Genomic DNA, 12,810 nt, shown 5'->3' on the forward strand with positions numbered 1-12,810 from the left:
GTGTTTGCTCAGTAGAACAAGAATGTGATTCTACATAAAATTTTATTGAAATATACCTACTGCAAAAGTACAGCATATTTCCTTGTACAAAGTAGGGGAAGGAGTGGGAAAAAGGATGTCTCATAAGTTAAAGTACTCAATTCCTTTGTACTATTATATTTCTGATTACATTAAAATAAAATACATCATACACATTTGTATACATAAAAAAAGTTAAACTACAATAAGATATTATTTCATACCCACTAGGATGGCTGTTTTAAAAGGCACACAGTAAGTGTTGTTAATAATGTGGAGAAATTGGAACCTTCATATATTGCTGTTAAGAAAATAAAAATGGTAGTGTGTTGGATAACAATTTGGCAGTTCTTCAAACAATTAAACATAATTATCATATGACCCCAAAATTTAACTTAGAAGAGAAGACATATGTCCACATGAGGGCTTGTACATTTACATTATTCACAATAGCCCAAAAGTAGAAATAACCCAAGTATCCACCAACTGATGAGTTGATAAACAAAAAGTGGCATATTTCCAAACAATGGAACATTACTTGGCAATAAAAAGGAATGAAGTACGGATATATGCTAACAGCATGGAGGAACCTTGGGATGCCTGGGTGGGTCAGTTGGTTAAGCGTCTGCCTTTGGCTCAGGTCATGACCCCAGACAGGGTCCTGGGATCGAGCCCTGCATTGGGCTGCCTGCTCTGTGGGGAGTCAGCTTCTCCCTCTGCCCTCACCCTGCTCGTGCTCTTTCTCCAATAAATAAATAAAATATCAAAAAAAAAAAAACCCCATGGATGAACCTTGACAAAATTATGGTAAATGAAAGAATCCTGTCACAAAAGGCCACATATTATAGGATTCCATTTATACGAAATGCCCAGAAAAGGCAAAACCATAGAGACAGAAAGTGGTTTACAGATTGCCTAGGGTAGGGAGGATGGGCTAACAAGAGGGAGAAATCACTTTCAATGATAGAATGGCCCTACTGACCCACAAATGACACTGAGGCCCACTGGAGCTTACAATATGTTCTCCACCACCTCCACACCTCCACCACCACCAAAAAGGAAGAAAAGCAGGAAGCTATCTAGTGGTATACCCAATGAATGTCTTTAATGTCAAAACCAACTAGACACTTGTTACTCAAAGTGTGACCTAAGGACCAGCAGCATTGGCATCAACTACGAGCTTGTTAGGAATCTTGAATCTAAGGCCCCACCTCAGATCTAGTGTAAGAACTTACATTTTAACAAGATACCCAAGTGATTAGTGAGTAAAGTTTAAGAAGCACTGGCTCAGACAGAAGAAACTGGAGATGAAAGGGAAAGAGGAAGGAAGCAAGGCAAAAATGCAAATTGTGATCATTTCATACTCTTTCACTGAAGAATGCCAGCCTTACAAAATAGAATTCATAGGCATACAATCTTCTAGTGACCTCTTCTGGCTGATTTAAGATAGGCAATTATAATCTAATGCATACCAGTTTCCTTTAGAGTTCTTGTGATGGACTCTCCAAAGAATAATAAGAATTGGGGTGCCTGGGTGGCTCAGTCCATTGAGCGCTGCCTTCGGCTCAGGTCATGATCCCAGAGTCCTGGGATCGAGCCCCACATCGGGCTCCCTGCTCAGTGGATAGCCTGCTTCTCCCTCTCCCTCTGCCTGCCTCTCTGCCTACTTGTGCTCTCTCTCTCTCTCTGTGTCAAATAAATAAATAAAATCTTTAAAAAAAAAAAGAATAATAAGAATTATTTTTTTAGAAGATTTTATTTATTTGACAGAGAGAGGGACAGCGAGAGAGGGTACACAAGCAGGGGGAGTGGGAGAGGGAGAAGCAGGCTCCCCACTGGGCAGGGAGCCAGAAGTAGGGCCCAATCCCAGGACACTGGGATCACGATCTAAGCCAAAGGCAGATACTCAACAACTGAGCCACCGAAGCACCCTTAATAAGGAGGATTTAATGAGAGCTATGTTAGGTCCTCAGTGCTTTATATAGTATTATACTTTCTCTCATCAATCTTGCATGTAAGTATAACAATTCCATTTTAGAGATGAAGAATAAAGCTCACAGATGTTCAGTAACTTCTGAGTACATAACAGCTAATAAAAGTGACAGAAGAATCCAGGTCTGTGTGACACGAAAGCCTTTGTTCTATTTTACCTGAATCCTTCCCAGAAGGCTAAACATAAATTTACTTCCTGGAGACAAGGTAAAACAACATGAAATGAGTGATTCCCAGAAAAAAAAGAAACAAATTAATGAAATTTGGGAAAACACAAATGAGAATTAATTTTAAGGTTAAAATACCTATTCAGATTTACTAAAGAAAAAAAGATAAATATGCTCATTAAAATAAACAAAACACTAATGGCCTGGAATAGGAAAACATGCCCTGAAAGACTCTAGTTTTGAAAAAGGTAGCATATTAGTGACCACCTGAAAACCCCCCCAAAAATTACATAATACAGTCCAAGTGTATCCTTTTTCTTTTCTCTCCTCAAACCTTTGTCACAACAATAGAAAGCCCCTATCATTTCTTTTAGCTTAACTTTAAGGTCTTTATTCTAAATACCATTACCTAAGCAAAGTCTTTTTTCATCTCAAATTACTATAAAAGTCACCTAAACTGGTCACCTTTCTGCACCTATGAATCCACCCTGAACACTGCTACCATTCTAAATCACTCCGTCTCTTTGGTGTCCCTAAAAAGGAAGTAATTGGGTTCTAGAATTAAGAGTCCTTCTAGCTCTAAAAATATAAAGCATTATTTTCATATCACTGTCCTACAACTGTAACCTCTTAGCAATATCAAGGTTACCACATGTGTTGGGAGTCCCCAAGACCATCCCCCGGTTTGATGGCTTGCAAGGATTCAGAGCACTCAGCATATAGTTGTACTCATGGCTGTGATTATAGGTTTTTAGCTACCAAGATATTTAAAGTGGTATTGTTTTTAATAATAGAAAAATTGAAACAATACATATAATAGAAAATTAAATGAACTCTAATATATTCATACAGTAGAATGTTATTCACTGATTTAAAATTTATGCATTTATTCAACAAATATTTAAGAATTCATGTTTACAACACACTGCTTTTCTTATATAACAATTCAGACACTTATATAAAAATATTTATAAATGTTTTTGGTACAGTTGTAAATCAGACTGTTTTAATTTTACTTTCTGCTGCTTCATTATTAGTGTATAGAAATGCAACAGACTTCTGTACATTGATTTTGTATCTTGCTACTTTACTGAATTCATTTTTCAGTTCTAGCAGTTTTTGGTAGTCTTTAGGGTTTTCTATATTAAAGTATCATGTGATCTGCAAATAGTGAAAGTTTTATTTCTTCCTTACCAATTTGGATCCTTCTTATTTATTTTTGTTGTTGTTACCTAATTGCTGTGGCTAGGACTTCCAGTACCATGCTGAATAAAAGTGGTTAGAGTGGACATTCTTGTCTTGTTCCTGACCTTAGCGGAAAAGCTCTGTTTTTCACCACTGAATATGATGTTAGCTATGGGTTTCTCACATATGGCCTTTATTATGTTGAGGTTATGCTCCCTCTAGACCCACATTGTTGAGGGTTTTTATCATGAATGGATGTTGTACCGTCAAATGCTTTTTCTGCACCTACTGAAATGATGATGTTTTTTATACTTTCTCTTATTGCGAATATTGAACCAACTGCAGCAAAAACAATATAATATCTAGGGCACCTGGGTGGCTCAGTCATTAAGCATCTGCCTTCAGCTCAGGTCATGATCCTGGAGTCCCAGGATCGACTCATGCATCGGGCTCCCTGCTCAGCGGGAAGCCTGCTTCTCCCTCCCCCACACCCCCTACTTGTGTTCCCTTTCTCACTGTCTCTCTCTCATAAATAAATGAAATCTAAAAAAAATAAAAATAAAAATAAAATAAAATATCTAGGAATAAACTTAACCGAGGAGTTGAAAGACCTGTACTCTGAGAACTATAAAACACCGATGAAAGAAATTCAAGATGATATAAAGAAATGAAAAGACATTACATGCTTATGGACTGGAAGAACAAAAATTATTAAAATGTCGCTAACTATCCAAAGCAATTGACAAATTTTATGCAATTCCTATCAAAGTAACAATAGCATTTTTTGCAGAACTCGAAAAAAACAATCCTAAAATTTGTATGGAATCACAAATGACTCTGAATAGTCAAAGCAATCTTGAAAAAGAAAAGCTAAACTGGAGTTATCACAATTCCAGACTTGAAGTTATATTACAAAGGTAGAGTAATCAAAACTGTGGTACCGGCATAAAACCAGACACATCGATCAATGGAACAGAACAAAAAACTCAGAAATAAACCCACAATTATATGGTCTTCAACAAAGGAGAAATTAATATCCAGTGGGAAAAAGACAGTTTCTTCAACAAATGGTGTTGGGAAAACTGGACAGCTACATGCAAAAAAATGAAACTGGACCATACACACAAATAAATTCAAAATGGATTGAAGACCTAACTGTGAGACCTGAAACCATAAAAATCCTTGAAGAGAGCACAGGCAGTCTCTCTGACATTGGCCATTGCAACATTTTTCTAGATGTGTCTCCTGAGGCAATGGAAAGGAAAGCAGAAATAAACTAATGCGACTTCATCAAAATAAAAATTTTCTGCACAGTGAAGGAAACAATCAACGAAACTAAAAGGCAACCTACTAAATGGGAGAAGACATTTGCAAAGGACATATCTGATAAGGGTTAGTATCCAAAATATATAAAGAATTTATACAACTCTATGGCCAAAAAAGAAATAATCCAATTAAAAAATGGGCAGAAAACATTAACGGACATTTCTCCAAAGAAGACATCCAGACACATGAAAAGATGCTCAACATCACTCATCATCAGGGAAATACAAATCAAAACTACAATGAGATATCACCTTACAACTGTCAGAATGGCTAAAATCAAAAACAAAAGAAACAACAGGTATTGGAGAGGATGTGGAAAAAAAGGAACCCTGGTGCACCGCTGGTAGAAATGCAGGTATTGGAGAGGATGTGGAAAAAAAGGAACCCTGGTGCAGCCACTGTGGAAAACAGCATGGAGGTTCCTCAAAAAGTTAAAAATGGAACTACCCTAAGACCTAGTAACTGCACCACCGGGTATTTACCCAAAGAATACGAAAACACTAATTTAAAGGGATACTGCACCCCTATATTTACAGCAGCATTATTGTAAGAGCCCAAGTATCCACTGACTGATGAATAAAGAATTGGTATATATATACAACAGAATATTACTTAGCCATCAGAAAGGATGAAATCTTGTCATTTGCAACAACATCGATGGAGCTAGAGAGTATATGATAAGTGAAAAGAGTCAGTAAGAGAAAGACAAATACCAAATGATTTCACTCATATGTGGAACTTAAGAAACAAAACAAAAGAGCAAAGGAAAAAAGAGAGTGAGAGAGCACGAAACCAATAGAGAAAAAAACTGATGAATACCAGAGGGGAGGTGGGTATGGAGATGGGTGAAACAGGTGATGAGGATTAAAGAGTGGACTTGTCATGATGAGCACTGAGTGTTTAAAATAAAAACTTAAAAAAATTTTTTTCCACAGTGAACATATTGCACAATTAACATTCTGTAATGTTAATAAGTCCTTAAAGATATGTAATTTCAAATATGAAAAAGTTATTACAGAACTATATTATACAGATTTAAATATGCCATGAATCAACTTGTATCCCTTGAGATTTAATGCTTAATGAGAGTTACATAACACAGCCTTTTAAATACTAGATTTCTTAATACTACCATTAATAAAAGAATCATTATTTCCTACATGGCTCCAACATTTCAACAGGCAGTGAAAGGCAGTGGACTTAAGGTCAAGGTTCTAGTTCTCATTATGAGCATCTTGAACAAGGCTAATTCCACAGAGCAACTCCATCAAGGGAAGGGTTTCTATGATAATCTTTAGGACTGCTGGCTTTCAGTAATCAAGTTTACCTGTCCACAAAAATTTAATGTTCCAAATCATTTTATTCTCCATAAACAGTCACAATTTTGATCCTTATGTATATCATTGGTGTTCGGTGATTGCAGGTGACTGCAGGTGATTAAAAGCAGCAAGAAAACACCTATATTGAATTCCATGGTTCTCTAGAAAAAAATACCTACTCTTAACTTAGGACATGCTCTTCTTACCTTAGCAAAAAGGTGATCCCTATATTGCTGCTGAGTAACAAAATTTTTGTAACATACTACACAAGCAAAGGAATTGATGAATGGTCCATGTAGTGTAATTGTTGGATCACATGGAGAGTGATCAAACCTACTCAGCAAAAGAGAGGTAACATTAGAAAAGTCCACATTTTAGGAGTCACACTATGTTGCTTCATTTGTTAAGCATTTGTTCATTTGTTCACACACACACATACACACACACACTCAGAAATTTATACTTTTCTATTGAAATATCAAAGAATGTTCTTCATCTTCAAGAAATTATCAAATGGCTCCTTGATGCCACGTAATCCCTTCAAACAGTGATCAATAGTTAGCTCAAGATTTCATAAAAGTACAAGATCCAATAAAATGGATGCAATAAATAAAATGTACCCAAGATCCAAAAAAATGGTGAAATTCCAATTTGAAAATTATAGAGCCATCCTCTTTTCCTTTTTGCCTTATTTACCACAAAATTCACAAATAGTTGTGAATGAACCAATGGAATAATAATCTCATGTCAAGATTCTGGCACACATCTGTTTCTTAAAAATGGCTTTTAATCCCTTTAATGTTCATTTTCATCATTTAGTAAGTATGTGCCATTTTACAATTGAAGACTTTTAATAAAAATACTTTAGATACAGTATGCTGCCCAATTATTTGTAGAATGCTGAAGCTCCCTCTAGGAGCCTTTATAGATAGGTTAATGCATAAGTAGGGTGAGATGTCTGGAAATGATAATGGCTAAGAGCCCCCAAACTCTCAACTCCCATCTTTAAACTATTAGAAGGAGAAACTATGAAGGTAAGAATGCTTAATGCCTTTAATATTGCCTTCCCTTGATATTTACTTTCTCAAGCTCTACTATTCAAAAATTCAGTAAATTAATAAGGCGGGTTTCATAAATAGAATATTTATTATGAATTTTGCTACATTTGGCTTGCCTTTAACATTTGTTTTGTAATACCGTATTAGCTTTCTTTAGGCTAGACAAAATATCTTTAAGTGCTTTGTGTCTCTTGAAATTCGTATTTATGGGCTGGATTTCTCTAAAACTGATTCAACTGCGTATCAGTGTAAAAAATCTGTTCAGAATTTTATGAGACATATATTAAAAATAAATACATACTTAAAGGCTATATGCCTTGAAAGACAAAATATCACTAGAAAAAAATCTGACTTTAAGCCTTGTAGGAAACCTAAGAAATGTAAATTTAAAATAACTGTATCATAAGAGCACAAAACGATTTGAGTTTGGAATATCAAGTTATGATTACAATGGCACAGGTGTATCATGCTTTCATTTTATGCAATCACATTGTAACTCATTTCCTCTTCAGCATCCACTATTCTATCATACTCACCTTTTTAAATGTCCTAAGAGAAGGTGCCCATTATCAAATTCCTTGTTACAGTGCATTATGGGACATAAAATTGGTTTTCCAGACACCCGCATTTGGCCTCCTCTTCGGAATGAACTTTTTGTTCCAGAATTAATTGTTCCTGTTTTGAGTCCTGTATCATTGGAATACAAATTCTTATGTTCCTATTTCAGATATTTGTCCTTGGACTGGTAATCAAAATTATGACAAAATGATAAAAATTGTGATACAGCATCAACTGGGTGATCCTAATTGTAATGAAATGTTTACTGTCTTTCTTATAAAAGATATGATCACCTAAAGATAAACAGGTGTTTGGGACAAGTAAAGCTGTTAACACTTTTCAAGACTTTTTTTTTTGAGAGGGGGACAGAGAGAGAGGAGAGCGCTCCAGTGAGCTGGGAGGGGGAGGAGGAGACTGGCTGGAGAGGGAGAGAGAGAACCAAGCAGGCTCCATGCCCAGCGTGGAGCCCAATGCGGGCTTGTTCTCGCAACCCTGAGGTCATGACCTGAGCTGAAATCAAGAGTCAGACACTCAACTGACTGAGCCACCCAGGTGCCCCTAAAAGATTTTATTTTTAAAGTAATCTCTACATTCAATATGGGGCTCGAACTCACAACCCCAAGATCAAGAGTTGCATGCTCTACCTACTGAGCCAGCCAGGAGCCCCTTTCTTTCTTTCTTTCTTTCTTTTTTTTTTTTTAAATAGGTGATGAGATAGGACGCCTGGGTGGCTCAGTTGGTTAAGCGTCTGCCTTCGGCTCAGGTTATGGTCCCAGGGTCCTGGGATCAAGTCCTGCATCTTGCTCCTTATTCAGTGGGGAGCCTGCTTCTCCCTCTGCCTGCTGCTCCCCCTGCTTGTGCTCGCTCTCTCTCTGAGGAATAAAATCTTTAAAAAAAAATAGGTGATGTGGATTAAGTTTATTTAATTTTTTTCTTAAGTAACCTCTACACCCAATGTGGGGCTTGAACTCATAGCCCTGAGATCAAGAGTCACACACTCTACCTACAGAGCCAGCCAAGTGCCCTGAAAGCTGTTAACATCTTTAAGTAACATTCTCTTGAGAAAAAAAAAATGTGTTTAAGTTCAATAGCCAACAAATGTCAAAGATCAAATACTGATTAGAAAATCAGTTGCTCTACAGAACCACTACCTCCCTTTTCATTTATATAAACTGGCAAAGATCTTCTCATTCTTTTTTCTCTTTTAACTATCTTAAACATACTAGAAAGTTTACCTATATCATAAAAGACCTGAGTTCTCTGAAAACTACGTTAAAGAATGCAACCGGGAGAGTGGGGAAGAGTGGAGAGTTCAGGGAGGCAAGGGGAATAAGAGTGGTACTTTCTGGGGAAGCCAGGCGTTGATCAATTAGTTCCAACCTGGATATCAAGTAATGCAGGTCTCAGTAATAAATTCACAGAAGACAAACCAGAGATTTACTTATTGTTATTATCTTTCTCTTTTCTATTTATTCTATTTTATCTCTTTTCTTTTCTAAGGTTTATTTATTTATTTGTCAGAGAGAGAGAGAGAGAGAGACAGACAGACAGAACACAAGCAGGGGGAGAGGGAGAGGGAGAAGCAGGTCTCCCGCGGAGCAGGGAGCCCGATATGGGTCTCAATCTCAGGATCCTGGGATCATGACCTGAGCCGAAGGCAGACACTTAACGACTGAGCCACCCAGGCGTCCTTTTCTTTTCCTCCTTTCAAAGTTTGTTCATCATTACTTTCTCTTTTTTTTTTCCTTTCTCTTCGTTAAAAAAGTAAACTCTGCACCTACCATAGGGCTGTTCAACCCTAAGATCAAGAGTCACATGCTCTATGGAATGAGCCAGCCAGGCACCCCTTTCACTAGTTTTTCTTAATCTCCCTTTATCCTGGTCCATTCTTCATTCCCTTTCTTTCTTTATAGTTTTCATCTTACAGACACACACTCTTACGGACTAATACCCCCGGCCAATTTTGTTCCAGGGAAATTCCCAATGTATGATATATGATGGAAAATTTAGAGTTACATTATATAAACCATGAAATGTAAAACTGCTAGGATTCTGACTGTATATCAGGCAGTTATATACAGATGATTTGATTATGGACTCCCTTGTATTATTATTTCTTGTGGATTGTTTCAATGCCTTGAATATTTCATACAACAAAAAACTGGGTATTTATCTTTATGGCAGTTTCTACAAAGCCCCTAAGGATTTAAATAGAATGGATCACTATTCTTTTATCATCATCTAATTTTAAGATCTTCAAATGGTTATTATATAAATTTAAGGTTTCAATTGTTTTCCTGCCGTTTGAGTCCTTATGGGGGGGAGGGGGAAGGCCTCCATTAAAAGCTGCTAAAATGCTTATAAATGTGTTCTGCCAACAAACAATGAACAGTATAACATCAATCATATTTTAATCTTAAAGAGGCATTAAATGACAATATACCTTTTTATCCTTAATTTTTTTATGTAGTCAGAATTATGACAATTTTTACTTATTGTCCATACACATTCTAGATATTGCCAATTAAGACCTTTATTTAGGGGCGCCTGGGTGGCTTAGTCATTAAGTGTCTGCCTCCGGCTAGGGTCATGGTTCCAGGTCCTGGGATCGAGCCCCACATCGGGCTCCCTGCTCGGCGGGAAGCCTGCTTCTCCCTCTCCCACTCTCCCTGCTTGTATTCCCTCTCTCGCTGTGTGTCTCTCTGTCAAATAAATAAATAAAATCTTAAAAAAAAAAAATGACCTTTATTTAGCCAAATAGAGACTCTGGATTAAAATAAAATTGGAGAAAACAATCAATTGAAAGAAAATAAGCTTTGCTGATGGAAAGGCAAAATACAGAAATTTAAATAGCTTTTTTCTTTAAATAGAATAGAGAGTACTGTTTTTAAGTTACTAAGTATTCAAATGTATGCAAACTGGCCTAATTATAAAGGTCTATAAAAGATGAATTTCAGTAGAGTAATTATAAATAAAGTGCTTCTAATCAAAGAGCTGAATTACAATAGCTGGATACTTTGGAATAGATTAAACAAGTCCCTTAATGCTACTTAGAAGTAGAACCTCACTTTTTATAATTAAAGAGAACAATGACTCATTTCTGTTTCCCCAGCTATACCCTATTCAAACATCTCAGCACTCTCCAAAGCTAATTTATGGAATAGCACCATATCAAATAATAGTCCAATGCTAAAGCAGCTGTTCTAGCAATAGATCCTAAACTTCAGTGTTACAGTGTTGTTGCAGGGAGCAAGCAAAAAAATAAAACCACCACATAAAAGGAGCATAACTAAAGCATAAACCTTAACTCCAGGCTCAAGCTTATCAGCCACCAATGAATCAGGTGTGTCCTGAAGACACAGAAAATACCAAGTTCTGTCAAGAATTATAAAGACAGGGGTGCCTGGGTGGCTCAGTTGGTTGAGCATCTGCCTTCAACTCAGGTCATGATATCAGAGTCCTGGGATTGAGCCCTGCATGGCGCTGCCTGCTCAGCAGGGAGTCTGCTTCTCCCTCTCCCTCTGTGCTCTTGCCCTCTCTCTCAAATAAATAAAATCTTTAAAAAAAAAGTATCATAAAGACACAGCTAAATGAGTCATTTTGTTCTGACTTGACCAGACAAATCATATGAATGTTCATGAATTCATCTTACAGTGAATTAAAATATTCTGCCAATGTGGAGGCCAGGGATCAGACCTCTAAAGGGTCTAGACAGGACACTTCAAGGTGTTATGAGATAAACTATTTTTAGAAGAGATCTTAGAGATCATAAAGCCTTATAGTTCTACTCCATTTTCCTATCAAAATTACCTAGGAATCTTCCCAAAACTACAGATACCCTAGCATTATCTCTGGAGATGAGCCCCAAGTATGTATTTAAAAGCTCCCAGGTGATTCTGATATAGCTGAATTAAGTCATTAACTTCTACTGAGAACAGAAGCCATCTCAAGAGGGATTTTTTTTTTTTTAAATATGAGCCTTAACGAGAACACCCGAAGAGGCAAAACCATTTACCATAATTTCCAAGTATCTTTTCTAAAGTAGGTCTCGAATGCCGAACAACTCTTTTGTTTAGTTGAATGACAGTCACATTTGGAACCCAAGTTCTACTAGACTTCTTTTCTGTGTTCATATGCAAATGTTTATAGCCTACCTTGGGTAATATTCAAACAATATTTATTGAGTATCTCTAAGCTGAGCACTCTTCTTAGGTACGCACACAAAAAAAGGATTAATAAACCTTGGTCTCTGTCCCCACAGAGGATGTAGTCTGATAGAAGAGACATACATACAAACCTCTTAATCCAACATAACAAGGGAAAAACTGTGTCAGAGAACTTTGGAATTATCAGTGGTAATTTGATTCGAAGAAAAGCCCTCTGAAAACTTTATATTTAAAGATTTAAATCTTTATATTTAAATTTTATGTTTAAAGATTAATCATTTGAGAGAGAGAATGCGAGTGGGGGGAGGGGCAGAGGGAGAGAGAATCCTCAAGTAGACTTCCCATTGAGCAGGAAGCCTGATGCGGAGCTCGATCCCAGAACTCCAAGACCATGACCTGAACCAAAATCAAGAGTCAGATGCTTTAACCGACTGAGCCACCCAGGCGCCCCTGAAAACTAGCTTTAGAACAACAAGATATCTAGGTTCAAATTGAGCAATGCACGCATACTTTTTTTTTTTTAAGATTTTATTTATTTGACAGAGAGCACAAGCAGAGGGAGAGGGAGAAGCAGGCTCCCTGCTGAGCAAGGAGCCCGATGTGGGACTCGATCCCAGGACGCTGGGATCATGACCCGGGCCGAAGGCAGACGCTTAACCAACTGAGCCACCCAGGCATCCTGTGCACAGATACTTCTAATGACTTTTTGCAATTAAATGTTCTGCTGGATTAAATCCACAGCTAAGGTTTCTGTGGATATCCCAAGCCTCTTAAACGCTCAGTGTTTCTTCTACAAGACAGGCTAGAAAAGTTGCCATGGAAGAAGGGAAAACAAACAAACAACAAAACAAAACAAAACAAACTCCACCAAATTATCTGGTGGGGGGGAAAATGTTCCACAGTGACTCTTTTGGGAATCTCAGGTCTGCAGAATTAGTGAAGAAGCTACCCAATGCTTTAGATGCCTCCCATGTGGACATGTCCTTATAAAATATCTACACAGGCTGTACTGATGAATGAA

At 37.2% G+C, this 12,810-nt stretch overlaps 1 protein-coding gene across 1 annotated transcript in view; it reads right to left on the reverse strand.

Annotated features, from left to right (window-relative positions):
- Positions 1-12,810, reverse strand: part of ZNF451 (zinc finger protein 451) — an 89,155-nt gene that overhangs the window by 37,062 nt on the left and 39,283 nt on the right. Inside the window, exons 6-7 of the mRNA XM_028097555.2 lie at positions 7,602-7,752; positions 6,214-6,340 (exon numbers count right to left, since the gene is read on the reverse strand). Of these exons, the coding sequence (XP_027953356.1) occupies positions 6,214-6,340; positions 7,602-7,752 (278 nt within the window). The remainder of the gene's footprint in view (positions 1-6,213; positions 6,341-7,601; positions 7,753-12,810) is intronic.

The sequence above is a fragment of the Eumetopias jubatus genome, unplaced genomic scaffold, assembly GCF_037043125.1.
Source record: "Eumetopias jubatus isolate StellerSeaLion01/CBP00866 unplaced genomic scaffold, mEumJub1_p1.0 scaffold_6, whole genome shotgun sequence".
Taxonomy (NCBI): Eukaryota; Metazoa; Chordata; class Mammalia; order Carnivora; family Otariidae; genus Eumetopias; species Eumetopias jubatus.